Here is a 27413-nt window from a genome sequence, read left to right as displayed (position 1 = left end):
CAACCACCTTCCACCACAGTGGAGGTCATCTTTTACTGCCCTGAGTACCTTGGGAACTGGCGCATCCAGACTAAACAGCGGTTCGGGCACTGGAACTGGCGGGCAGTGCCCTGCTTCTCGTCCACGGCGGTCCACCTCAAGACACCGGCCCCGAGTTTTGGGCGGCGACTTGCACTGACGGAGATGATCCACGTCCTTGGCCTGACAACTCACATCATGCAGCGCCACAACCAATATAACTTGGCTTATGAATGCCCACTTTAGGCAGTTGAATTGTTTATTTCCTTCGATGAGAGCATCCGTCCCGAAAGTAAGATACATTGTTTGTTACTTGAGGCCTGCCGAAGAACCGTACACCGGAAGCTGATGAACATGATGTAGTCAGGCACCTATTCGCCTGGTTGCAAGTTAGTCAGATTCCTTGATTACGTAGCTGCCCACTTGCCCAGGTGGTGTCAAGCCTCGAGAGTTCCCTTCCCATGCTTCACCCAATTCAAAGAGCAGTTCAGCCTCAAATGGCACGCGCCACACATGCTCCACCGCCATCGTCATCGTGGATACGTACCTGCTCTGGGGGGAACGGGAACGAGCTGAGATGGGCACCTGGCCTTGCCAAAATCCCCCAAATGCCCCATATTAATAATCCCCTGTTCCTTTGGGTTTAGCGCGGAGACCTCCGTTCGTCACAGGGCCGTGTTCCAAGCGGAGCAGCTACGAGTCCGCGACGACAGCAACCTGCCCGAAGATGCTAGAGTTAGACTCCTCCAACCCAAGGCAGCGACTCTAAATCCACCGTCCGACACATTCCAACCCCTGCTCATTCGTACTAAGCCAACGTAACCCAGCAAACATCGACTGTGCTCGACACTATTGCCCGCAGCTGCCCACGCCTCCACTGCTTTAGCCTATGCCGACTACGCCTAAGCCTGCTGCATCTCCAACTAGGCCTTACCTTACTGTGTACGCACACCCGACCCTGAGGCTGCTGCATCTGGCCAACCATTAGAAACACACAAGCTTTCTTCTTTGCCTTCCATCCACATCTCCTACATACCCACGCGCAACCCATCCGATCCGCTTTACGTACGACGACAAAGACGACGACAGCCTCGCGATTGCGCGCCCACTTCTCTCAGCTAGGTAAACCATCCCCGACGATCGATAGACGCCTGTTTGTTCTAGCTCCCCGCCCGACACAACATTTCCAAGCCTTCAAAATGATGGGCTGGTGGTCCAGCTCGGCCAACACGGCCTTGGACGAGCAAATTGAGAAAGCCACAGGCAGCAGCTTGTACGACCCTCTGTCATCCCTCGTAATGCTCTTCTGACCTTGATACAGGGAGGATATCGCCCTGAATCTCGAGATCTCTGATGTCATCAGATCAAAGACCGTTCAACCCAAGGAGGCCATGCGCTCCTTGAAGAGGCGCATCGGCAACAAGAACCCTAACACCCAGTTGAGCGCACTGAATGTAGGTCTTCGTTGCTGCCTGATCACTCGTGACTGGACTAACCCTACCCGCAGCTCACCGACACGTGTGTAAAGAATGGAGGCACTCACTTCCTCGCCGAAATCGCCTCGAGGGAGTTCATGGACAACCTGACCTCTCTACTCCAAGCTGTCGGGCCCGCCGCTGTCAACCACGAAGTGAAGCAGAAGATCCTCGAGTTGATACAATCTTGGGCCGCCGCCACCGAAGGACGTCTTGAATTGGGATACATTGGGGAGGTCTACAAGACATTGCAGCGGGAAGGTCACAACTTTCCTCCCAGGATCAGTGTCTCCAGCAGCATGATCGACAGCAGCGCGGTAGGTTCTAGTTCACGGCTGTAAATCACCTATCCTTCCGACCCAAGCTGACATCCTTCTCAAAGCCCCCCGAGTGGGTAGATTCAGACGTCTGCATGCGATGCCGAACCGCCTTTACCTTCACGAACCGAAAGCATCACTGCCGAAACTGCGGCAACTGCTTCGATCAACAATGCTCAGCCAAGTCGCTACCCCTCCCCCACCTCGGCATTATGCAGCCCGTCCGCGTCGACGACGGCTGCTATGCGAAACTCATGGATCGGTCGGCCAAGGGAGGTACCGCACCACCCTCGCCGCTGCCGCAAGACCGATCTCCCACCTATCCCTACAAGACTCGAAGCACATCGGCCATGCAACCCCGTAACGCCCGCGTCGACGACGCATTCGACGAAGACTTGAAGAAGGCGCTAGCTATGAGCTTGGAGGAGGTGAAAGGCTACTCTCAGGGCTACGTTGCACCTACGGCCAATGGTCCTTCGGGTCCAAAGGTTAACGGAAGCTCTGCGCCTGCAGCGTCTTCCGGCGCGGAAGAGGAAGACGACGACCTCAAGGCTGCCATTGCCGCTTCGCTAGCTGATATGGAGGAGCAGAAGCAGAGACATGCGGCAGTCTTGAAGGAGCACACCTCCAGTGCTGGGCCGAACCCTACGCAACAGTTTTCCCTGCCCAAGAATGACTACGAGCTTACACCGGTTGAGGCTGAGAACATCAACCTCTTTGCAACTCTCGTCGACCGCCTGCAAACACAACCCCCAGGCACCATCCTGCGTGAGCCACAAATCCAAGAACTTTACGATAGCATCGGCACACTGCGACCTAAGCTTGCCCGTACGTACGGCGAGACTATGAGCAAGCATGGTGAGTCACCCCGAAACCCCAAACGTTCCTCTTCTAACACGGTTTCAAGATACGCTACTCGATCTGCATGCTAAACTCTCCACCGTTGTCCGCTATTACGACAGAATGCTGGAAGAGCGCCTGTCCAAGGCATACAGCCAGCACGCTATCGGAGGAGGATATAACCTTCCCCCGCGCCAGTCTGGCGCTTATCCTACACTGCAAGGCAGTGCACCTGGGGGTGCCGGTCCGGCCGAGAACTTCTATACCGGATTACAACAGATGGACTACGGTCAGGCACCACCACCCCAAGCCTACGCTCAGCACCCGCAGCACACTCCACAACCTCAATACGCGACTTTTGACAAGCGCGCTTCTATGGCTGGTCCGCCGGGAGGACCGTACCCTGGCCAGGAGCCTCAAAGGGCGGATAGCTGGAGAAGCGGAGCTGGTCCCGTACCTGACGGCCAATACGCGCCTCAGCAGCCCTATGCTCCGAGCGAGCCTCCCCAAGCAAATCACCAGAACCAGCCAGGTCAGCCCCCGGGCACACCCTCGACGGATCCTAATGCTTCTTACTACTTCCATCCTCAGCAGCCCAGCGCACCTCCTTCTGCTCCGCCGAATGCGGATCCCAACCCGTCCCCTTACCCGAATCTTCAGCAGCCAGTGCAATACCGACAGTCCATGCCACCCCAACAAACACCTACCCAAACACCTGCTCAGCCGGCACAGCCCACGCAGCAACAGGTTCCGCCCCAGCAGCAAAGCTACTGGCAGCCGTCAGTACCGCAGCAATCGGCGCACCCCCAACAGCATTGGCAAGGCCAGTACACCAGTGGATATACCCAGGAATCATTCCCGTCTGCTCCGCAAAACGCGCCTAAGCAGCCGGCAGTGGAGGAGAGTCTAATTGATCTTTGAAAGAGAGGAAAGTAATCAGGAAGCATGCAGGCCATCGGTACTCGGCGTTTAAGGGTCAGGGAGAGCCCAACACTAGCATCTTCAGACTTGAGAATGAGCTGTAAAATGAAACTTTTTATTGGATCATGTTTACTATTCAACGTGTGGCTGTGATGTAGGGAACATGTCCCATTTATCGACTCAGGTCAGAGATCCCAATTCATCTTTATTTCCATAACAAGCTTCACGCACGTCAACTGTGCTCATCTGGGTGAAGAGTGTAGCTCTTCAGAATGGCTTACCCAATGTTTATCATTCAAACTAACATTCTTCTTGAGTCACGAGTCCGCCGGGGAGCAAGTCTAGAAGTAGAAATTCATTCCACCGGCTTTTGATGGAGTCGGCCACCCGCTCATCATGCCGGGCCAATCACACACTTAATGACCAAGCCCGCGTTCATCCCTCCGGCCAACCACGGCACGGCGCCAGCGCGGCATAAGACTCCACTTTCCGCCCCGGTCATCGGCGCCGAATGGTGCGACTGCGGTCCGCTATTACAGCCTACAGCATTCGTGAGAGTTGGAACCAGCAACGCGAAGCGCCCCTACGTAACGCAAGGCACAGAACCTTAGAAGGCACTACGATTAGCCCACGTGGAAGACCGTCCGGTGTCGTGATTACTCTACTCTGGTAGCTCATTAGGCACTTCAGATCAGTTCCGTCGCCCGTCCAAGGTAAGGCAGGTTCATCTGAGTCATTTCTAGACACAAGGCTTGACAGACTTTCCCATTCACTCCGCCGACTGCCCACCCACACCAAACCAGGAAACTTTCCCGAGAACGGGGGGAGGGACGCATTACGTAGCTCACTTTCCACAACGGAGCACTCTCACTTGCTAGACCTTTTTATATATAATTGGATCGTGAACCATCCGACATCTGTTCAGAAACTGTTTTTTCTTCGCCTTCGTTAAGAAATCTAGAAGTTCAATTAGATCACATCAACTTTTTTTCTGTTTTCAATAGAATCAAAGACATTGTGCAACAAGATACACGACATATTCTACCCCGCCACCCCGTCACCCCGCCATCTCATCACCATAGACACATTCCCTCATCTAACTATACCTAGACGAGCACACATTTTTTCAAGATGCCCGTCCAAATCCACCTCGTCCGCCACGCCCAAGGCTTCCACAACCTCTCCCTCGAAAACGAAGCCCTCCGCGACCCCCTCCTAACAGAAAAGGGCAAACAGCAGTGCGCCGACCTCCGCGCCGCCTTCCCCCACCACGACCGCATCACCCACCTCGTCGCCAGCCCCCTCCGCCGGACCCTCTACACCTGTCTCCTAGGCTTCGGTTCCGACGACGCCAACAAGTCTTCCTCTCCTCCCCTGAAAGTCCTCGCTCTGCCCGAGGTCCAAGAAGTCTCCGACGCCCCCTGCGACACCGGATCCGCGATCAAGGATATCGAAGCGGAATTCGCCGGCCGCGTGGATTTCAGCAGGGTGCCCGAGGACTGGATCGGCAAGGCCGGTCCGGATTCGAGGTGGGAGCCGACGCTGGAGAAGCTGGAGACGAGGTCTGCTGAGGCGAGACGGGCGTTGAGGGAGCTTGTGGGCGGGAATGTGCAGGGGGACGCGCAGGTCGTGGTTGTCACGCACGGTGGGATTTTGCACTTTTTGACGGATGATTGGTACGGGATTGCTCCCAAGAAAGGTACGTTTTCTCCCTTCCGGTTTTTTTTGAGACTCTTGTTTCTTCTTTGAATACCTTCTACGACTCCCAAATGACATGGGTTGAGTGAGACGGAAGCCGTGACTGACTATGTGCGTACGTAGCAACTGGCTGGGAAAACACAGAGTACAGATCATACGAATTCGCCGACGCCACGGGCCAGGACCCCAAGGCCCTCCTTAAGGAGACGCAGGAGAGCTGGCAGCGTCGCAAGGGCGAGGATACCCGCCCGACGCCGGAACAGCAGGCCGAGCTCCGTCAGACCTTCTACCGTGAGATGGAGCCGTATCTCAAGTACAGCCCCGAGAGAGGTTGGATGCAGTAAGTGAGTGGCAAGACGGGCAAGCACTAGACGGTTGTTACATCCGGGAGGACATAAATGGTGGTCTCGACATTGCGTGGGGGGCCTCTCTATTTGCATAGTACACAGCTTGGTATAATCCCAAACACCATAGACCTATCTAGAACCCTTTTTTACCATTTTTATAAACTTTTAAAAGTCTTCCTCGCCAGACCCAGCGACAATGACGTTGTTGACCTTCAGGACCATACGGCATAATTGCGTCGCGAGCTGGAGTTGCTGCTTCTTGCTGATAAGGGGGTCGATGACAAACGCATCCTTCATGTCGTTGCTGCCGCGCTGCATGCAGTCGACACCGAGCTTGCCACGGACTCCAGGGCCGGCCTTGACCTGCTGACTCTTGATGTCGGCCAGTGTCGCGATGGGGTTCAGACCGCTGTTCTCGGCCAGAGCCATCGGAACAGCGTCGAGGGCCTCGGCAAATCCGCGCATGGCGTATTGCTCAAGGCCAGGGGTCTTGGCGGCGGCGTCCTCGACTGCCAATGAGCAGGCAATCTCGGCAGCACCACCACCGTAGACCACGCGGTTGTCCTTGACAAGGTTGCGCACGACACACAGGGCATCATGAAGGGAGCGCTTCGCCTCGTCGATGATCTGGCAAGCGGGATTAGTTTTAGGGGCAATCTCAAGTATTTCGTCAAAAACTCACCATCTTGTTGCTACCGCGCACAAAGACGGTCACCGCACGGGTGTTGGCGCACTCCTCGATGACCAGCATCTTCTCTCTTGTTGTGCCAAAAGTCATTTCTCTGACGATACCTGCGGTTCCGAGCTTCTCGGGCTTGAGGTCCTCGAATCGCGGCACGATACGACCATTTGTCGCAATAGCCACCAACTCAATCTCCGGTCCTCCAACCCACCGCACGGCAGGCAGACCGTTCTGGAGCAGGAGGTGGTTCGCCTCATCGTCGAAACCCCACTGGCAGAGAGCCAGGTTGGCACCGGCGTCCTTGATCTGTTGAATCATCTCGATAAACTTCTCACGTTCGTAGCTCTGCAACTTCTTGTACTCCTCGACGCTGGTGATGTCGAGTTTGTGCTTAGTCTTGGGCTTGGGGGGCTCGAAGGCGCAGGTAAGAATGGCAATCTTGGCGTCCTTGACCTCGGAAGGCATCTGGGGGTGGGAGAAATCCTTGTCGATAATGACACCCTTGACGAGCATGGTGTCTTCCAAAGCTCCTCCGACCTTGCCATCGACCTTGATCAGCTCAAAGTCAACGTCCCTCCGATCCAGGTCGGCAACGGAGAGGACAGCGTCCACTGCGATCTGAGAGAACTGGTCGTGCGCCTTGGAGACAATCTTGCTGCCCAAACTTGTCCGCGCGACCTTGAGCAGGTTTCCTGTCTCTCCTTTGCTGAATTCGATGACATCTGAAATCTTGTCGAGCTCCGCCACGGCGATGTCGCAAGCTTGGTCGTATCCGTCCGCAATGCGGATGGGGTGGATTCCCTTGTCGATCAGCTCTGCTGCCTGCTCAAGGAGAGCTCCGGCGAGCACAACGACACCGGTTGTACCATCACCAATCTCGTCATCTTGCGACTTTGAAAGCTCCACCAACAGCTTGGCGACGTGGTTTGAGATCTCCATCTGTTGCAGAATCGTGGCGCCGTCGTTCGTCACTGTGATATCTCCATCGGGGGAGATGAGGATCTTGTCGAGGCCGCGGGGACCCAGAGAGGTCTTGACGATGTTCGCGACCGTTCTGGCGGCGAGGATGTGGTTCTTGACGGCTTCGTTGCCGTATTGTCTCTTCTTCTTTCCTTGGCTGCGGGGCGATCAGTCTCAGGGCTCCTTATCAGGGGTTCATGGAAAGAGAGGGCGAGCTTACTCTCTGACAACGATGAAGGGACGGCCCTGCTCGTCCTTCATCACGGCCGCTAGAGTATCATTCCGTCAGTATGTGCAGTCTCGAAGCTCGGATCGTGCGTGGTATTGCGTACCATTGGCCATATCAAGGTCTAGACATGATGTTAGCTGCATGCAACTATGAAATTTAAAAGGATGGGTAACACATACTCATAGCCATGTTGAAGGTTTTCGCACGTCGCTGGGGGTTCGGATAGGTAGTGCGATTCAACTGGGAGTGACGCCGGGGGAGGAGAGGTATCGTGCGTTGAGGGGGGTTGAGCTCCAAGGACCGGGTCGTGGTGGACCAAAATTTCTGAATAATTGGTGGTGCCTGCCATTCTGGGGGACCAGAAGCTTCGGTTGCCGGGGTGCAGATAATCCGGAGGCTCACCGCCTGGCAAGGCCTGGAAGGCAGCAGAAGTACCCCGCCATGGACGTGGTTGCCCCTCCATGGCTATTGCTATGGCCATGACCCAAGCGCCGCAAGCGCCCCACACATGCCACTTTCACGCCAGGACCAAAGTCAAGTCCACAGCGTCATCTCCGAAAAGCTGCAAATCCGGTTGTTAAAGAGCTTCGATCCCCCAATACCTATCGAGTGAGTGAATCACATCTCACGCACATCTCACTCTTCGACTATTAAGCCTTGGTCCTCTACGACACCCCTCTCACCACTTCATCCACCAACAACATCAAACTCACCTACCTCAACTACGTCAAGATGTCGCGCCACCAGGCAGTTCGCAACCTTGATTATGAGGAGGCCCTCGACGAATTCGAGGGCGAGGATTACGAAGAGGAGGGAGAGGCTGAGCAGCTCAGCGCAGAGGATCGTGAGGCCATGGCAATAGGAATTGCGACAGTTCAGAGTACTCTTGGCCCTGATGCCGACAAAGTGACTGTGCAGCAAATCCAAGAGTCGCTGTGGCACTACTATTACGACACCGAGAAGACGGTGTCTTATCTACAGAAGAAATTCATCGCACCTCCACCAGCGCCCAAGCAGGAGAAGAAGGTGGTCAAGGATGGTAAGTTCATTTTCTTTTTAAGCTATGTGAGGTCAGGTTTCCCGGAGGGGTGGCGGCAGTACCAGAAGTTGAGCGTTTCGGTAGCAGACGGGTTTGGTTGCGGAAGCATGGACGACAAGACTACGACTTACGACATGGTATCAACTTCGACATATCCAGTTCCTAGGGTGCCACTCTCCCCTGCTTCTTACTTTCACGGTATCCCATGGATGAACGCTCCCAAGAGCCGACAGACCGTCTTTGTCCCCCCTCGTTCCCTTCCCGGGGGGCTTCTGGGCGGCGGCGATGGGCCCAAGCTTTCAAAACTCCAGGCTCTTGCTGCAGCACGGAAGAAGAAGACGACCGAGGTGAACAAGACAGACGACAAGGTTGATCGAGCTGAGAAGAGGATGTCAACTCTTGCCATTGACGAATCGTCCAAGGAGAATCAGAGAGGCGGGTTGAGCATGCTAGCCAAGCGACAAAAGTTGGCAGAGGACCCCGCCGCAAGGACTCAGACCTCAAAACCGGTCTCACCACCGCAGCAGGCCGACGCAACTTCTGAAGCAGTCAGTATGGATGTCGACACAGCCAAGGAACTTTCTACCGAGGATCGTGAGAAGGCTGAGGATGACTGCTTCGTGGTGCCATCTTCAAGACCGTCTGCCTTTGCTCAGACACTGTTCGGACCTGCTCAAGATGCTGCCGCCGCCTCTCAGACGTACTCCTTGCCGTACATGGACTCTTCAACCTATGTGCCCAGCGCTTTCTCCCAACCAAGCCCCGACGATGTCGTGCTCGCTGCTCAGGCGAAAGGTTCGCGATTCGCGAAGACACAGTAAGATGCTGACTCTAATACTCTCTAGCGGGCTCCAAGTTCGACGCTGCCGCGAAGAGCGCAAGCAAAAAAGTGGTGGCCAAATCATCTGGCTCACAAACCCCAAATTCTGAGATGAAACAACTTCAACTCGACGATTTAGCAGCACCAAAGAATAAAAAGCTGGATGTTGTGAAAGAATTCGCAAAGAGCGAGAACAAGAGAAGTGCCAGCTTTGTGGTGGTCGGTAAGTGGATCAGCACCTTTCTTTTCCCCTATGCTCCTCTAACACTCAATAGGACACGTGGATGCTGGCAAGAGCACATTGATGGGTAGATTGCTCCTGGAGTTGAAGTACATTGAGCAACACCTGATCGACCGTTATCGACGCCAGGGTGAGAAGATTGGAAAATCGTCATTCGCCCTTGCCTGGGTGATGGATCAGCGAGAGGAGGAGCGTGAGCGTGGTGTTACCATCGATATCGCCACAAATATGTTCGAGACCGAAAAGACGCGGTTTACGATTCTTGACGCCCCTGGTCATCGGGACTTTGTCCCCAACATGATTGCTGGAGCAAGTCAGGCAGACTTTGCCATTCTCGTCATTGACGCCAACACCGGAGCTTTCGAGAAGGGCTTGAAGGGCCAGACAAGAGAGCATGCTCTACTCCTGAGGAGTCTGGGCGTCCAGCGGGTCATCGTAGCTGTGAATAAGCTAGACATGGTCGGATGGTCAAAGGATCGCTTTGATGAGATCTCGGAGCAGGTCACTGGCTTCATGAAAGGCAACGGCTTCCAGCTCAAGAACGTCACCTTCGTACCCATATCCGGACTCAGCGGCGCCAATCTGGTGGAGAAGCCAGACGATGAGGGTCTGTCATGGTACACAGGTCCGACACTCATCGAAGCATTGGAAGACTCGGATCCGATGGCGAGAGCGATAGAGAGGCCTTTCCGAATGTCCATCTCGGAAATCTACAGATCGCAGCAAAGTCAACTCACTGTAGCTGGCCGGATAGAATCGGGCACGGTACAAAACGGCGAGGCATTGATTGTGCAACCCAGCGGAGAGTCCGCCTCAATACGATCGATTGAGGTAGACGCTGATGTACAAGAATGGGCCGTTGCGGGACAGAACGTCAATATCGGCCTGTACGGCATCGACCCGATCCACGTACGCGTGGGCGATATCATCAGCACCAAGGCGGCCCCTATCGAGACGAGCGATAGGCTGACAATGAAGGTGCTGGCCTTTGACCACTTGATGCCGATGCCAGTGGACGTCCACCGTGGTCGTCTACATGCGGCTGGAAGAGTCGAGGTCATCCCGGCCGTGCTGGATAAGTTGACGGGGGCGACGGTGAAGAAGAACCCCAAGATCGTGCAGCCGGGCAAGGTTGCGCGGGTTGTTGTCAAGCTGGACTCCAAGGTGCCGTTGGAGGCTGGACAGCGAGTGGTGCTCCGCAGTGGCGGCGAGACAATCGCGGCAGGGCTATTGGAATAAAACGGTGCAGAAACGAAAAGAAGCAACGTGGCGCGGATTCGCATATAACAGGTGGTGGGCACTTGACGACCGAAACGAGATACTTTCCACGCATGGCGTGCGAGTTACGACAGGCAGCGCGCTGGTATTGAGGCTCGATTAGAGTTGGGGTCACTTGGGTGTGCTGAAAATAGAGTTGGCTGCAACTTTAGTTGAAGCGCAGCCAATGGGGGCGTGCCTAATTCATAACTTAGATATCCCGTAGATGCGAATTGATCAGTTTCCAAGTACCACGGATCCTTGATTATGCTTGTGTCTTTTTACGAAGCAAGCTGACTACGCTCACTTTTTGCCATCCTCCTTCCTTCTTTGGGGGTCGATGACTCCGTGAATGACTCTCTGTGTTTTTTTGGGGTGGGATCTGGCATCATTCCAAGCGCTCAATCAATGATATCTTGCCTCTTGAAAAGGCCAAATTGGACAGATTGACATGGCCCCGTCCGGTTAAACCGACGGAAATGATGCCGTCGTGCCCACGCGCCGCCTCGGGAGAGCATGGGCCAGCAGCCAAAGCTCAGCCCCTGCATGCTTTCCCCCCCTCTTTACGGCTTGCGGGCCTTGGGTCCCCCCCTCATCTCAGGGCGAAAGACGGGATGGCATTGCTTAGAGCACCTTAAGTGAGGTAAAGTGTCGCGTACCTTGCCTTGTCGCCCTCGCCTTACCTACGAATTAGCACCTTCCCTTTACCGTATTGCCGCGCTCCCTCCTTTCCCCTCCCCCCCGCAGGCTGTAGGTGGTGGGAATATTCTCGAAAGGGGAGAGGCGCGCATGGCCCCGAGATCGAAGATGGATGGGGGTTGGACCGGTTGGTAAGTAGGTATGGAGTACCGAGTAGAGGCCACTCTGTTCCTTTCCCAGCTGCTTGGAGGTTGAATGGGACAGGTAACATACTACTAGATAGAGGACACTGCAAGGCTACCAAGATTCAATCAGATGCCACCTAAGTGTATTTGCAAAGGAAGTGGCCAAGTCTATTGCCTCCCGTCTTTGGGGCAAGTATTTTCTTGCTGGATCGTGAGTCACTTCCAATTGGAGACAAACGAACAAACACAAGGTGCCTTTGAAGTTTGTCACGCTGCTGCGGCGTAGAACTCAACCGAAGTTGTGGAAGCAATGCGAACGGAAAGGCCACGTTCAAGGTCCCAATTCCTAAACTCCCAGCAGCTCCCAGCAGGGGGGGCCACCTGTAATCGAAATCTCCAGAATCGCAGCCTTGGTGGGGCAGAAAGGAATTGACCCCAGTGCGGACGGCAGGCAGCGGCAGCGGTGAGGCGCGCGCACCTTGACTCCCGTGGCTAGGGGAGAATCGTCGCACGGTACTTGCTCACTGTCCTGCTGCAACGGAGATGTGTCCCCCGAAGCACCTAATTGCTGCCATCCCAACCTTGGGTATCTCCATCTGCCGAGCTGCTGCTGCCAGTCAGTGCATTTGGTACCTACCTCCTGCTCACCTGCAGGTGCTGAGTGCAAGTGCTGCCTTTGGTACAGAGTAAAAGACACCAAATAGAGTACGGCTGCACCAAGGGTCCACACAGTGAGGATCCACCAGCGACACCCACCCCCCAAAAGGAAGAGACCCCTGTCACGTGTGGCGCCTCGCAACGTGAAATCTGGCCTTTTGTGCAATCTGGACACCTCGACTTTTTTTTTGGAGAAGGCATTCATAAAGGCGGCAGCTCTTCCTTTCCACCACCGACACTTTTGACCTCTCCCAATTCACCACTGCCAAAGCCACCTCAACTCGATTGGGTGTGTAAATAGTAGAAGGGAATCCAAAAACCCTCTCTCTAACAGCGCGTCTTTTGACGTTTTCTCATTTCTTTTTTTCCCGACACCAAGAGCTATCCCAATACCACATAGGGGAGCTTCACGGCACCGCCAAAAAAACCACCACAATGTCGAGATCCAGAAACTCGATGGCCTTGGGCTTCGGCCTCTTGGCCTGGATGGCTCTCCTCTTCTCTCCCCTGGCTTTCGTTCAGACTGCCCAGGCTCAGGACACTGAGAGCTACGGAACTGTCATCGGTATCGTAAGTTACACCTCCTAGCCCCCTAGCGACGCGCCCTTTGTCGGCCCTTCCTCTTATCGCCAACGGAACCAAATAAAAATGGACGACCAGTCTAACTCCCAATCTCTAGGATCTTGGAACTACCTACTCTTGCGTCGGTGTGATGCAGAAGGGCAAGGTTGAGATTCTCGTCAACGACCAGGGTAAGTCTACACGGTTGCAGCTGCTCCTGCTCCCCATTCCCCGACTCCAGCAATTTTACTGACGCTTCTGCTTCATAGGAAACCGTATCACCCCGTCTTACGTCGCATTCACCGAGGAGGAGAGACTCGTCGGTGACGCCGCCAAGAACCAGGCCGCCGCTAACCCCACCAACACCATCTTCGATATCAAGTGAGCTCCTACCCCGACCGTCGACCTCTCAATATACCATTGCTAACCATCTTCCAGGCGTATGATTGGCCAGAAGTTTTCCGACAAGGCTGTTCAGTCCGATATCAAGCATTTCCCCTACAAGGTCATCGAGAAGGATGGCAAGCCCGTCGTCGAGGTTGAGGTTTCTGGCTCCGCCAAGCGCTTCACCCCCGAGGAGGTTTCCGCCATGATCTTGGGCAAGATGAAGGAGGTCGCCGAGGCCTACCTTGGCAAGAAGGTTACCCACGCCGTCGTCACTGTCCCCGCCTACTTCAACGACAACCAGCGCCAGGCCACCAAGGATGCCGGTGTCATTGCTGGACTTAACGTTCTCCGCGTTGTCAACGAGCCCACCGCCGCCGCTATCGCCTACGGTCTTGACAAGACCGACGGTGAGCGCCAGATCATCGTCTACGACCTTGGTGGTGGTACTTTCGATGTTTCTCTTCTGTCCATCGACCAGGGTGTCTTCGAGGTCCTGGCTACCGCCGGTGACACCCACTTGGGTGGTGAGGATTTCGACCAGCGCATCATCAACTTCTTCGCCAAGTCCTACAACAAGAAGAACAGCGTCGATATCACCAAGGACCTCAAGGCCATGGGTAAGCTCAAGCGTGAGGCCGAGAAGGCGAAGCGTACCCTCTCTTCCCAGATGTCCACTCGCATTGAGATCGAGGCCTTCTTCGAGGGCAAGGACTTCTCCGAGACTCTTACCCGCGCCAAGTTCGAGGAGCTCAACATGGATCTCTTCAAGAAGACCCTCAAGCCCGTTGAGCAGGTGCTCAAGGACGCCAAGGTCAAGAAGGAGGACGTTGACGACATCGTTCTCGTTGGTGGCTCTACCCGTATTCCCAAGGTTGTCTCCCTGATTGAGGAGTACTTCAGCGGAAAGAAGGCTTCCAAGGGTATCAACCCAGATGAGGCCGTCGCTTTCGGTGCCGCCGTTCAGGCCGGTGTCCTTTCCGGTGAGGAGGGTACTGAGGACATCGTGCTCATGGACGTCAACCCCCTGACTCTCGGTATCGAGACCACTGGAGGTGTCATGACCAAGCTTATCCAGCGCAACACCCCCATCCCTACCCGCAAGAGCCAGATCTTCTCCACCGCCGCCGACAACCAACCCGTCGTTCTCATCCAGGTCTACGAGGGTGAGCGTTCCCTTACCAAGGACAACAACCTTCTTGGCAAGTTCGAGCTCACTGGCATCCCTCCCGCGCCCCGTGGCGTTCCCCAGGTCGAGGTCTCTTTCGAGCTCGATGCCAACGGAATCCTCAAGGTCTCTGCCCACGACAAGGGAACTGGCAAGCAGGAGTCCATCACCATTACCAACGACAAGGGTCGTCTTACCCAGGACGAGATTGACCGCATGGTCGCCGAGGCTGAGAAGTACGCTGAGGAGGACAAGGCCACCCGTGAGCGCATTGAGGCTCGCAACGGTCTTGAGAACTACGCTTTCTCCCTGAAGAACCAGGTCAACGACGACGAGGGTCTTGGTGGCAAGATTGACGACGAGGACAAGGAGACTGTAAGTTGCCACAATGCCTTTCATGTGTACCGACAGATTACTAACACTATCGTCAGATCCTCGAGGCTGTCAAGGAGACCACCGACTGGCTTGAGGAGAACGGCGCCACCGCCAACACCGAGGACTTCGAGGAGCAGAAGGAGAAGCTGTCCAACGTCGCCTACCCCATCACCTCCAAGATGTACCAGGGCGCCGGTGGCGCTGGTGGCGAGGACGAGCCCCCCTCCCACGACGAGCTCTAAATTCCATAGATTTGTTGTTATTGCTTCGTTTCGGGATTCAAAAGAGACAGTACCCAAGAATTCCATGCAATTTTTCGTCTCTGGTGTTGGCAGGTTAATCGGCGTCGGCAGCATGGAGCATGACTCCACCATTGTGTAGAGTATACAACGCATAAATGAGACCTCTTGAACACAACATGCCTTGTCCTTTTGTGTGACTGTGACTGAGAACTGCCGTCCGATGCCCTCGTGAGCTCTTCAACGGTCCATCTTGACTACGTGGTTCATGTACTCGATGTATTTGCGCTGCGGGAAATGGCCTATCTATCCGTAGAGTGATGAAGTTAATCCGGCATTTGATGGCAAGATTCGGCCCCTCCATGCCGTCACTCATGCCGAGGAGGACCCCATCAAGATGAATGCAACTTAACTTTACTTACTGAGTGGGGACTTCTCTGCATTTGCGGGATGAGTGACAGCAGGGAACCTGGGGCAAGCAAGCTGAGCCTCCAAGGCTTGTTCAAGGAACTTACAAGGACAAATGACTTGACTGGTTCATACATCAGCTTCTCTTCATCGAGGCTCTCTTGCCGTCCCCCGGTGCTAGTATTGTGGAATGTAAGTGCAGAACATCACCAGTGAGACTTCGTAAAGCCCTCGCTTTCGATGAGTCTGCAGCGTAGTCGTTGGCTACAGCGATGGCAAAGCAAGGCTGCCTGCCGCTCATCATGTCTATAAGTATATAACATCACCGATATTTCAAGACGGGTTATCTTTTTCGTAAACGAAATGGAGTTGTTCCGTACGGGCTGGCCGTACGGATACTTTTTTTTCTTCTCGAAGGCTCAGTGATACTCTCAATCTGGATTACTCCCCCCTCCCCGCCAACGGCTGAAACTCGTAGAAGACGACGGGTGGCTATCCGTAGCACGGATAGGCATCCGTACTCCGAAGAAGGACAAGGTTTTGACGGAGAAGCGTAGAAGACTCGAGAGTAAGACGAACTGTTCTACCCGAAACCAGGAACACTGACTAAGATGAGATGGAGTCTGAAATGATTGCTTCCCAGAAAACCCTTAATCCACGTTAACCACAACCCGCCTCGGCGGCGCGCGCTTGTGGTTCTTGGACCACTGGGTGGAACTGGCTTTTGCTTGATATTTCATTAATATGAGATGGATTTTTTGCAATGACTCGATGCCGTAACGACGGCCATCTTACAGGTCTGTCCTTTCTTCGTTCATTCCGGACTCCGGGGTTGACGGGTCACGGCGCAAATACGTACCTGAATAGGATGGAATGAGAAGTGAAATAGTCTGACTGATTCGGTTTACTTCGCTGTGCAGGCACGACGGGATTCCGATATTGCCGTGTATACGGAAGACGAATTTGATATACGATTCGGGCAGAAGAAGTATAATATGTCTAGCAACTTATAGGCTATAAATTATCCCTTCTCACTTTCGAGTTCTCGTCGTTATTATACTACTAGCTCTCTCTTTATCATACTTACACTCACTTAGTCACTCACTCACCAACACTGTCTTACACCAAACCAACAGACCAAAAGATATACCCTCGCCTATAACATACACCTTTACCCACTCACCGAACCACCACAACCGCCACTATGCAGCTCCCCTCCATCCTCCTCTTCCCCGCCACCGCCGCCGCTCTAGCCCTCCCCGAGCCCATCCCCAAGCCCAACCCGGTCTCATGCGACGAGACGTGCCCGAACCCCTGCCGCCAGGCCAACCGCAACACCTACTGCACGGGCGCCAAGAAGTCTACTAGTGGCGGTCCGTTGCCGGCGGCGTTCAAGAACCAGTGGAACTGTCCTGCGGGGAGCAGCAGTCCGCCGGCGATGTATATCCAGATGACGCAGAATGGGGCTGCTGAGGGGGGTGTTACTGTTTTCTGTACTATTTAGAAAGAGGCAGGTGGAGAATATTTTGATGGGGAAGATGGAGGTGATGGATGGGTCTCTACTTCGATGAGGAAAAGGGGGGATGGGGACTGAGATTAGAGTGAAGAGATATACCTACGCATAGCTTGCATGCTTCTTCTTACAATTGACTTGTCGTCCGGTTCTCTCAATAGTTCAACTGATGTAAGTGTCGAAATCAAGATGTTCCAGCGTATAAAACGTCGGCCGTTCTCCTTTCACAGGAGTGTTTGGACAGTCGATCTAGGCGCTTTGGCAGGGGGATGGTTCCCAAGCGGCATGACAAAAATCGACAATGGTCTTGTCAATCAAGCCCCAGTCAATGCTGTTTTCATCCGATGAGGTAAGCCCCAAGGTGTGACTTGACGAGGGGTTTTGGTTGAACCTCAAATCGCCAGACTCAAGTTGCCTAAGAACCGCAGTCATGGGACTACTGCAAACCTTCTGTTGTTACCCTTCAACTTAAACAGCAGATCAGAATAAAGGCGTCATCCTAGTTTGCAAAAGTTCAGCTTAAACCTTGGGCAAAAAAAGAACAGACGGAAATAAAAAGGCACGTGTCCGTCTCATCTAGGTCGCGAACGCCTCATTCGAGGACTAGGAATCCCTGTTTTGTGCTGCAACTCGCAGACGGAGTTGGCTTTTTCGTACATCACGGAATGGCGCGCAGTGGCAAGTGACCGAATTCCTCTTTGCTCCAGAGAATCTTTGATAAATGGCATCTTGCTCCAACACCACTATAGGCCAAACTTCACAACAGACGTCCTGGGCTAGCTTGATGTACTACATCTAATCTGGCCTTGGATCAACGTTGAACTTTCCTACCTACGGCTCTATAGTGTTGTTCTCCTTCGACCTTGGCCATCGGAGGCTGGGCGTGCTTCGGAACGGTAACCTGGAAGTGAGCCGATTGTGAATGCCACTACTTTGTGAAGACACCGAGAAACACAGGACTCGAAGAGCAAATTCGCAGCAACAGTATCGTTGTTGACGGCGAAGTCTGTGTCGCCCAGTCGCTCTGCTATTCTGAGCATACTCTCCAAGCCGCTTGGGGGAGACACCGGGGCTACATCGCCAATAGAGAAGAGAGGTGCCGGTTTTCCCTCGATAATTCACTTCCTAACGCTTACATATCCGTGTGTTTTACTCTACATTGCCTTTGTATCATTTTAGGCCGAGATCCCATCCCATAGTCTCTTGATGAGGATAAAAGACGGGCTTTCTAGATAACCATGTCTCTTACACAAGAGAGTCATCCAGTGGCCAAACTTGACCGCGATAACAAACCCGGAGTACAGTTCGGAGAGTGGAATCGTGCTGTGATATGAAACACATGCGATCTTGGACGATTCTGGAGTATCAATATAATCTACTCGTGCTCTTGTGATCTGGCAGCCATCGGTCCCCGTTTCCCCTCAAGGTCACGGATATTTGGGACCGGGCCGGCGGATGAATCGGTGGCTTCCGACGGCGCGAACGAAGGGGTTTCGATGGCTATATGGCCTCAAACCTCAAATGGTACATATCTTCTTTGCTCGGGCTGATGTGATATACTAGCTCTTTGCTATGACAGCATCTCCCACGGCGGCGAGCGGGTGTGTATATGAGCAACCGAACAGAATAGCCTTCATAATTGATCTTACCTGGTCGCTTAGCCGACGAACACCGGTTGAGGGGGGATGACAGCAGCTTAGCTCGCTTAGAAAGTGTGTTGGCGGTCTTCATACAGAGTGTGCAGAGTGGCCACGTCTTGTCGATGGTTGCTTTGAGATGCGTGAGTGCTGTGTGTATACGAAGGGGTTAGATCACTAGACCAGCCCATCATATTAGTAATAATAGCTCTTATGTATTCATCTTGACGCATTTGAAACTTTGATTCGTCCAAAGTCTGTTTCGCAGGCGAGTATCAAAGTGCTGGCAGCTTGGTGATACTCAGTGTGTAGGATGGAAATGAGACTTCTACCGCAGTAGTCGTCTGGAGCGAAGCCATGGAGATGGACATAGGTTAAGAGAAATCAGATTGAAGGGACCTGGAGGGCCGGTCGTGTGAGCAAATGCTTTGGGAAAGCTGAGTCGGTCATTTAGGTGAATTTTAAAAGTTAATGGTTTGGGAATTAAAACGAGTACTAGGTTTTTGGATTTTGAAAAGTGATTTAATCAGTGTCTAAAATCAATTGTTGACACGTAAGATGACCCGGCATCTCCCAACCCCCTCCAGGGACAAGCAGAAGTCAAAAGAAGGTCAAAACTGAATTCCCTCGAACACGCATCTAGTGCCGCTCCGCATTCCTCGGCAGACAACGTCTCCCTCTCGGGAAGCACGAGCGAGTGGCCGGTAGCAACCGTCCCTAAATCCGTCATCCAGCATTCCGATCAGCTGGAAATCATGCCCAAGCTACTTGACCTAGTTCAACTGAGATGCAAACTTTGAAAACTGGGGGATGTAGCACGCATGTGTCGTGGTCCGGTTCACGTATCCGTAAACGAGGTCGTACATGCGGCTCCCTCGTAACCTGTAAGTCAGCATTCCACAGAACTTTATCGAGACGACAGGCCAAGAGCACGGCGAACTACTTCATGTGACACTGCATTGAAGACTAGAAGACCATAGTTCCGTGTGCATTTCACAGGAGCTCGTCCACGAAGGAAAGACTTGAATCTCATGTATTCAGATTGTGTTGTTGTTGCTGTGCTTGTCAGTCACGTGCACTCGCGGACCCGCTAGGCTACTCATTGAGTCAAACTTACTCTCCTGACAGCAACATCCGATATGGTGTAGTGGCCAACATGATGCCCTCTCATCTCTGTGAGAGGTTAGGCATAGCCCCGAGTTCGATTCTCGGTTTCGGAATTTTTTGATGTCTTCGATAACCGAGATCTTCGTTTTTGCCTCTGTGAATGATTTTGCTTAAACATTCGCCTTATTCGCACGTCAATGGCGATGCGCTCCTCACTCCCAATGCTTAAAGAACACATACTTTTTTACAGGGGAAACTGAAAACTATCATCGGACGAACGAACCACTTAGACTGCCCAAATTGATCGCCAACTCCCCCAAGCGACGAGATCGATATCGCGGTGCATACTACGGGACAAGACGCAACCAAACCAACAGTCTCATCACATCATGAAGATCGTCACGCAGGGTATCTAGCAAGTACCGGAAATCGTGCAAAGAAAGAAAGCGAGTACGAAGTGCCTTTGGCCTGAAGTCAGCCTCGTCGCGACGTCGCCACAGAGCGCGCGGCATGCATGTCTCTGAAAATCTCGACCCAGAGACGCATGCATGCATGGTTGGCCCTCTACCCGAGAACCAAAAGTCTCGCTTCAGGCAGGAGAGTCATGTGTGAATAAGCAATAATCAAGACCTTCATGTCACTGTCAAATGAAGGCGATGAGACATGCGTCCGCTTTCCCTTTTCCCAAGCACACGCCGAGTTCCCACATCAAGTTTTGCTTCCCACATTGCCGATCCTCGTGGCCTTGCTGGGTTCTCACGGACCAAGATAGTTCCCGGCCGTAAGGTAATGGACTTTTAAAATTTTTTTTTATAACCTTGTAGGCTTATATGCCTTGTTTGCAAATTGAATACGGAGTATGGGTGAGAGAAAGAAAACCGAGGGACAAGAGTAATCACGGTTAACAGACAATAACGCAGGAAACCCCACCCTGAGAGATGAGGGAAAACGATGAGGGAATCTTAGCATCGGTGGGATTAGAGAAAGAAATGTCCGGCTGGAGCGGGGGGTGATAGAGAGGATCGACGTTGGGCTGGCTCTTCTTTTTTTTCTTCAAAAATAGATTTCCTTTTCGCTTTTCCTTGCGAGAATACCACATTACCATGAGTCTCGAACTTTTCTGATAGAATGAAGCCGGAAGGATCCATCGACCCATCCAGAGACATTTTTCCTTCGGAAGCTTTCTTTCCTCGCGAGGGGACTCCAACTGCAAGGGAACTCTGCAAGGGTGAACATAACTCCCAGAACGAACCGGGCAATGGACGTTTTCTTGGCCCTCTTGACTCTGAAAGGCACGGAAGCTTTTGACAGGACGGGGGGAGGGGGCCGAAGATGGCCCGGCATCTGAGTGAAGATCGTCGAGGGCTCGAGCATTAGTCCCCATTCATCTCCATCTTTTTTTTTTTTTTTTTTTTGGATAGATTGTGCCTTATCATGAGGTAGTAAGATCAGCAAAAAAAGCGATCTACAGAGTACACGGTTTGTTTGCTTTCGTTTCCGAAGGTCCGAAGGTGTTGTTCACCCAATGAAACTCGCAAGCATCCCCCGCAGAATACCTACCTAGATAGAAAGCCCGGGCGGGCTCGATAGCGGCAGCTGCGAGATGCTTTGTTCGTTGGATGGCACGATGGCACGCTGGACGCGGTGGAGGTTGCATCGTGACACCTTCCCACGAAAGAACGTAGAAGGCCAGAGCAAACAGGGAAACATCGTCCCCCTCCCCAATCACGAACAGAGAACAAATGCAAGTTTTAATCACGCGGGTGAGTACTTTTTTAACAGTTCAGCTCGTCAACACACATATGTCTCTTGAGAAACAAAAAGGAAAGTCACGTCTAGAAGTAAGGGAGAGAGAGAGGCGAGGAGACTGGTCAGAGGTCAGAGGTCACTTGGTGGTGGTTCGAACCGTCGAAGTCTTCCGTCACCCGTGATTGCAAAGCGCCAAGCCTATTGAGGACACCCGCATGCCGCTCTCAATATCCGCCCATCTCCCCGAGCCCAGAGACACTTCATAAGTTCATCTGCCGAGGCCTGTGCATTGTGATTCCCATCGACCAGTCAGACAAGCAGGAATCCGAGTAACTCTGGCACGTCTGGCAGGAAGGAAGGGGCAAGAAAAATAAAGAGGTCTTAGACATGCAGACGTCCAGACGCCCAGTGATCACCCGTCATTATCTTGCCTTGCTTTAGGGGATGGGGCGGGGGGGATCTCATCACATCGCTTCAATGGCGACGGGCGCTTGTTCTGCATCGTACGGATACTTCGTACATGATGTGCACAAAAACCAAGGTCTCAGAACTGCAAGCAGCAGGAAAAGCTGCATAAGAAAAAGTATACCAGTAGAATGCAGCGCAGCACCGGCAGCAACCAAGAATTCTAGGCTTGCAGTGCAGAATATGTGCCTCTATCTTATGCATGTCTTATCTCCCCTCCTTCTCGCGTCCCGAACGCACAGCGCGCGTCGTCCGCGCAGCCCGCGCAGAAGTCCATCCCACCCCCTAATCTACGACTCCTGCGACTCTACCTTACGGGATACCGTTAACCATTCAGCCTGCCAAGCCGTCCCTTTTTTTTTCCGCCTCCGTCTCTGGGACAGGCAGGATCCGTATCTTTCAGACTTCAGTCTCCAGTCCAAATATTGTCAAAACTGTCAATCAATCGGGGGGTTGCCGAGGACTCCAAACTCCATTCCTATTGGGTAGTCAAAAAAGAGGTTACTGGTTTCCGGATGGACAGCCTTTCTTTGTAAATCCCGTTTGTTTTAACGAACCATGTTTCGCCAGCCAACCAACGGTTTTCCCTTTGTCCCTTTCCCTCCTTCGGTTGTCCTCGAGTCCTCCGCCCCCTGGTTTCCACCCATCCAACGGCCGATCCCTTCGTATCGAACGGCGAAAAATCGAAAAAAGCGTGAAAAGTGTGAAGTGTGGCCACACCGTGTGCGCGCTCAAGTCTAATACGGAATACTCGTGCCCCATAAAATGGGAACTAAACGTTGCATAAGGTAACACACCCACCCCTATCCAATCCCCCCCACCCCCAAGCGAGCGGCTCCAATAGCTCTCCATAAACTAAGCACTAAGGTCAGGTACAACAACTCTGCTTTAAGCAGCTGGGGCTACCTAAAAAACGGGGCTCGGTCCGTTATGTTCTTCTCTCTCTCTCTTGTGCCTCCCGGCTCTCTCGCGCGCTGAGTTTCTTAGTGCAAGGTACTGGTGTTGTAGCCCGTCTAGACGGTGGGACACACAATGGAAGCCCTGGACTCCGACTCGTCCGACCCGACCGATAGATCGATGGAGCCCTACACCCTCCACCCAAGCCCCTATTGTCTATCACTCAACCGTTCTCCATTGTAAAAAATGCAACAGCTGCCAAAGGATCCTTTGTGTATTTTTCACTGGAGACCTTTCTCAGCGTGTCAGGGAACCCGGCACAACAGGTCGGGTAACGTACCTGTACCTGAGAAGGGGGGAATGCTCCACGTTTTACACTTAAGGATAGTCTTAGGATACCCGATAAGCTATCGTTATCCAGTTTTTTGTGTTTTTTGTCAACTCACGTGGTGGCTGTGCAAATGCCAGAAGTAGGGATTTGGTAAGGTACCTTGGAGGGAAAGAAAGCTTGGCCCCAATCAATCTACGGAGGACGCCGAACCGTTCGGTGCCGAAGAAAGCAAAACTAAGAGCAAAAAAGGTACTCCGTAGAGGCAGAACAAATAAATAAACAATAACGGGGATTGTTTGGGTGATGGGTGATGGTTTCGGTTTTTGCAATTGCTTCTTCACCGTTCATGCGATTCCATTCTGAATGGCACGATACTATGGACTCGGCTGTTTTCGGCCTCCGTTTGATACGCGATTGTGCAGCCGGCGGGCGAATTCTTGGGGAGGAGTTGACTCCGTAGCGTGTCTCTCGATTTGGAACAGCCCTGGGCAGACAATGGAACCCCAGCTATCCGCCGCTATCGTGAAGTTTCACGGCCGGAATTTGCTACCCGTACCCGATGGAATAAGTCTATCAATGATCTATCTCATAGAGCATGCAAATGTGACGCTTGTGACATTACAAGTCTGGACGTTGAATATGTCGTTTTGTCAATTCTCACAGAAGCTCAAGTTGATGTTTATGACTAATTTATTTGCAAAAAGATTGGTCTGGTATCACTATGAACAAATGCAAGCAAAATAAAACAAGTACAGTATAAAGGAGGGAAATATGCATTACTCACCAGACCACGTGAGAGCTTCGAGGGAATCTGCGGTCCGGGGGGTGAGGATAATTACACACAAGATGGTGATAAGAGATGATGGTAGTCTGCTTCATGATAGCCGCCATTGAATTATCCAAACTCCGCTTTGCGAAAAAAATCTCGACATTGGGAAGAAGAAAACATGTGTCTGGCTCGCAGTACACCCCGCCCGAGTCACGCCCTTTTTTCTTCTTCTCTTGCTCGGCTTCTTCCTTTTTTCGCCCTTGATCAATGTCTCACATCTACAACCAAGCAGTGGTTGCTTATGCGAGGAGCGCAAAAGAAACGGCCATGACGGAAGCCAGGACCAGGGTCATGCTGCTGCCGATGAAGCCAGCCGCGCTCTTGCTCTGGCCAGCCGCGGTAGTGCCGTTGGGGCAGATCTTGGTGGCGTCAATGGAAGACGCAAGAACGACAGCGCGGGGCTCGCCCTTCTCCATGTACAGAGTGACGTTACCGGTGCCGTCGGCGGTGCTGGTGCCGCAGGTGGTGACCTCGACGACAGCATCACCGGGGTTGAAGCCGCCAACGCTGAGCTGGTAGCTGTCGCCCTTAGAGCTCTTGTTGGTGACGCAGAAGACGACCTGGGCGCCCTCGGGGCCCTTGCGCAGGCACAGGTGAGTGTTCTCGACGAAGAGCTGCTCAGAGGCCGTGGTGGCGAAGTCCTTGTTGGTGGCCTGGAGGGCGTTGCGGGTCTTGAGGAGGGTGGAGGTGAGCTGGTAGATGGGCGCCGTGGTGTCGTACTTGGATTGCCAAAGGGGTTCACGGTTGAAGGGAGTCGAGTTACCGTTGAAGTGCTGCTCCTGTCCCTGGTAGACGGTGGGGATGCCGTCAGTCAAAAGGATGTAAGCCATGGCGTTCTTGGCGAGCTCAATGTCCTCATCGTAGACGGCGAAACGGGGCATGTCGTGGTTCTCGACGAAAGATCCGAGGGCGAAGATGTCGGTGCAGCTATCGCGGGCCTGGGAGCGCCAGTCGGCGAGCTCGTTCATGTCACCACCGAAGAAGACCTTGTTGAGGGGGTAGTACTCGATGTAGTTGGGCATGCCGGGCAACAGGTTCAGGGTCTGGTAGCGGCAGAAATCGGCGGGGGCTCCGGTCAGGACCTCACCGAAGGCGAAGACGCCGGAGGCGTTGACAAAGGTAGGCAGGAAGGCATCGTTGACGTGCTTGGCGGCATCGATACGGAGACCATCAATGGAGTAGTTGGAGACGAGTTCCTTGATCCACTTGCCAAACTCATCGACGACGGCGGTCTTCTCAGTGGCCAAATCGGCGAGAGCAACGCCGTAGGGGTAGAGCCAGCAGTCTTGGTAGTTGGTGCTGTTGTCCCACTCGGTGACGTTGCAGTAAGGGTGGAAGTCGGACTCCTCGTTGAAGGGGTTGAACTTGGAGTAGTCGAGCTTGGGGGGAAGGCTGTCGAGCTTCTGAACCATGTTGTTGACGACGACATCGACCATGAGGTACATGTCACGGTTGTGCATCTCCTTGACCAGGTTGTTGAAGTCGTCCGAGGTACCGAACTTGTCGTTGAGGGCGTAGTTGTCGAGGGACCAGTAGCCGTGGTAAGCCTCACCGACGGCGGTGTCGTCATCCATGTTCTTGACGATAGGGCTGATCTGAATGGCAGTGAAGCCCATGCCTGGTGGTCATGGTCAGTTGTGAGGCCCGAGGTCTCTGGGCGAGAGAGAGAGAGAGCCCGTGATGCATCATCTCCAGCATTTACTAACCTTGGATGTAGTCGAGCTTGTTGGTCAAGCCGGCCCATGTGCCACCACAGAACTTGTAGAGCTCGCACTCGTGATCGGTCGAGCCATCGGTATGGGCGTAACGATCAATCATGATCTGGTAGATGGATCTGGACTTCCATGCCTCGAGGTCGGCAGCCTCGACGAGGGCAGAGAGGGCCGTGACGGCGGCCCACGCAAGTGTTGAGGTACGCATGGTGATGATTGTGATTGATGATGTCTGTTTGAACGAACGACTGCGCCGCGTGTGGGCGTTGAATTAACAATTGGTTTTGCGCTTGGGTGCGAGCGTGATGAAAGGAATGGATAGGGTCGGAGAGGATTTGCGGCGCACACACAACGATATAGACGTTTGGGATGTAAGAGGGACAGGACCGATGAACGAATGGACGGGGAACCCTTCAATGGAGTGGCAACGAGTGACTGGCTCTTGGGAGCTTGCAAGTGAAAAAAGGGGTGGGAAGCCCGGGTAGATTAGACGAGTGACTAGAGGAGGACGTGGAGTCGGTTGATCGGTTGACAGTGAAAGAAGAGGGGCCAAGCGCGTCAAAACGAGACTCACGCTGTGAACACGAGGGTCGATCAGCAGAGGGAAAAAACGAGAGTGTGGTGGACTCGGTAGGTGACTAGGTACGGTCTACGGATACTAGGCAAACTTAGTATTGTTGGTCCGTTGGATGCGTATCTGCATTGGCACATAGTGCTCGATATTGTTCCGTACTCCGTACCTTCTGACGGCATTGGGCAGAGGGTTCGGAACTACGGATGAACCAATGCAAGGTACCAGAGACAGACAGCGCGGAGAAGCAGACAAAGACATGAGGGTCACGGAACAACAGGCCGAGGGACGACGGATGGGCTTGGAAGATGGGGATGGCTTGGAGGAAATGACGGTTCCTGGCAACTTTGCCGTACTTGGCCGCAAATGTCAATGCCTCGGATCGAATGGGACGACGTGGCCCACACGGGGTGCGCAAGTGTGTCAATAACCATGACCAACAACTGATTGACGGGAAATTGAACCCAAGCAGAGGAAAAAAGAGAGAGACCACGGGGATACGATATGATTGATACGGCGGCCAAGCCGGGGGGTGTGGAGGCGTGCCGCGCTAGAAGGGGATAGTGACACTGACGGGGAAGAAACCCGAGCGTAAGGTGAGTTGAGGAGAGTGTTGTGTCTGAAGGAGAGGAGAGGGAGCAGGAGACTGCAGAAGCGACATGATGAGGTGGAAAACCGCCCAAGAGGCGGATGGTAAGGTAGGATTAGCAAAGAGTTGCGTACTCAGCACCCCAAACACCGAAATGGATGGATAATGAGAAGGGAGAGCAGAAGCTGTGTGCTGAGTGAGGACAGCCAGGATATACTCCGTAACAATAGCTTTGAAAAGGTGCCAATCGACGCCTACATGCCCAGGTGTGACAATGGGCGGGAAAAGGATGAGAATAATTAATGGGAGTGTCGTTGGTTGTGATGGTGTGTGGTCAAACCGTCAAAGTGGTGTGGTGAAAAGGGTGAAAAGGTGGTGGGAAACTGCCGCCAACGGCACAGCAAAACGGACGGTGCTGTGATGAATGGGCGAAAGCTTGACCAATGGAAAGGAGCAATGGCAGTGTCCTTGCTGTGAAGGTAAGGTGCGGAGTACGAATGCTTCGTAGAGACGAGAGAGATGAGGGATGGGATTGGTACAAGGTCGAACCTGA

The 27413-nt window shown here is 53.3% G+C and overlaps 7 protein-coding genes and 1 non-coding gene across 8 annotated transcripts; 6 read left to right on the top strand and 2 right to left on the bottom strand.

Annotated features, from left to right (window-relative positions):
- Window positions 1-1217: 1217 nt before the first annotated feature.
- BDP81DRAFT_325048 (VHS domain-containing protein) lies at window positions 1218-3571 on the top strand (the record flags this gene model as incomplete). Its single annotated transcript, XM_060584944.1, has 5 exons — window positions 1218-1291; window positions 1340-1472; window positions 1526-1810; window positions 1876-2668; window positions 2718-3571. The coding sequence occupies 5 exons, from the start codon at window positions 1218-1220 to the stop codon at window positions 3569-3571; spliced, it is 2139 nt and encodes a 712-aa protein (XP_060442937.1).
- Window positions 3572-4702: 1131 nt separating this feature from the next.
- BDP81DRAFT_451556 (histidine phosphatase superfamily) lies at window positions 4703-5613 on the top strand (the record flags this gene model as incomplete). Its single annotated transcript, XM_060592638.1, has 2 exons — window positions 4703-5270; window positions 5393-5613. The coding sequence occupies 2 exons, from the start codon at window positions 4703-4705 to the stop codon at window positions 5611-5613; spliced, it is 789 nt and encodes a 262-aa protein (XP_060442936.1).
- Window positions 5614-5781: 168 nt separating this feature from the next.
- On the bottom strand, window positions 5782-7676 carry BDP81DRAFT_396310 (T-complex protein 1; the record flags this gene model as incomplete). The annotated part of the gene is made up of 5 exons (XM_060588171.1): window positions 5782-6243; window positions 6299-7415; window positions 7479-7527; window positions 7591-7608; window positions 7667-7676. 5 exons carry the CDS (start codon window positions 7674-7676, stop codon window positions 5782-5784), a joined length of 1656 nt encoding a protein of 551 aa, XP_060442935.1.
- Window positions 7677-8018: 342 nt separating this feature from the next.
- BDP81DRAFT_482713 (elongation factor Tu GTP binding domain-containing protein) lies at window positions 8019-11093 on the top strand. The gene is made up of 4 exons (XM_060595027.1): window positions 8019-8526; window positions 8614-9321; window positions 9372-9569; window positions 9622-11093. Exons 1-4 carry the CDS (start codon window positions 8220-8222, stop codon window positions 10824-10826), a joined length of 2418 nt encoding a protein of 805 aa, XP_060442934.1. The 5' UTR covers window positions 8019-8219; the 3' UTR covers window positions 10827-11093.
- A 1667-nt stretch (window positions 11094-12760) lies between these two features.
- BDP81DRAFT_324775 (hsp70-like protein) lies at window positions 12761-15055 on the top strand (the record flags this gene model as incomplete). Its single annotated transcript, XM_060584914.1, has 5 exons — window positions 12761-12895; window positions 13005-13077; window positions 13156-13267; window positions 13325-14813; window positions 14870-15055. 5 exons carry the CDS (start codon window positions 12761-12763, stop codon window positions 15053-15055), a joined length of 1995 nt encoding a protein of 664 aa, XP_060442933.1.
- Window positions 15056-16664: 1609 nt separating this feature from the next.
- BDP81DRAFT_396307 (uncharacterized protein) lies at window positions 16665-16964 on the top strand (the record flags this gene model as incomplete). Its single annotated transcript, XM_060588170.1, has 1 exon — window positions 16665-16964. The coding sequence occupies one exon, from the start codon at window positions 16665-16667 to the stop codon at window positions 16962-16964; it is 300 nt and encodes a 99-aa protein (XP_060442932.1).
- Window positions 16965-19743: 2779 nt separating this feature from the next.
- On the top strand, window positions 19744-19830 carry BDP81DRAFT_t231. The gene has a single exon. It is a non-coding gene; the product is annotated as a tRNA-Glu (tRNA).
- A 3955-nt stretch (window positions 19831-23785) lies between these two features.
- BDP81DRAFT_408151 (alpha amylase) lies at window positions 23786-26293 on the bottom strand. The gene is made up of 2 exons (XM_060589038.1): window positions 25695-26293; window positions 23786-25606 (listed from the first exon to the last, which is right to left on the bottom strand). Exons 1-2 carry the CDS (start codon window positions 25906-25908, stop codon window positions 24228-24230), a joined length of 1593 nt encoding a protein of 530 aa, XP_060442931.1. The 5' UTR covers window positions 25909-26293; the 3' UTR covers window positions 23786-24227.
- Window positions 26294-27413: the final 1120 nt, after the last annotated feature.

This window comes from Colletotrichum phormii (assembly GCF_030913505.1).
Source record: "Colletotrichum phormii strain CBS 102054 chromosome Unknown BDP81scaffold_15, whole genome shotgun sequence".
NCBI lineage: Eukaryota > Fungi > Ascomycota > Sordariomycetes > Glomerellales > Glomerellaceae > Colletotrichum > Colletotrichum phormii.
Note: the sequence above shows the minus strand (reverse complement) of the source record. Positions and strands in the feature narration are given on the sequence as shown.

Excerpts from the sequence above, each read along its gene's own strand:
- BDP81DRAFT_408151 (XM_060589038.1), bottom strand. The coding sequence starts at position 25,908 with ATGCGTACCTCAACACTTGCGTGGGCCGCCGTCACGGCCCTCTCTGCC. Across the intron at positions 25,607-25,694 it reads CAAGCTCGACTACATCCAAG|GCATGGGCTTCACTGCCATT; the intron begins GTTAGTAAATGC and ends CATGACCACCAG.
- BDP81DRAFT_482713 (XM_060595027.1), top strand. The coding sequence starts at position 8,220 with ATGTCGCGCCACCAGGCAGTTCGCAACCTTGATTATGAGGAGGCCCTC. Across the intron at positions 8,527-8,613 it reads GAAGAAGGTGGTCAAGGATG|ACGGGTTTGGTTGCGGAAGC; the intron begins GTAAGTTCATTT and ends TTTCGGTAGCAG. Across the intron at positions 9,570-9,621 it reads TGCCAGCTTTGTGGTGGTCG|GACACGTGGATGCTGGCAAG; the intron begins GTAAGTGGATCA and ends AACACTCAATAG.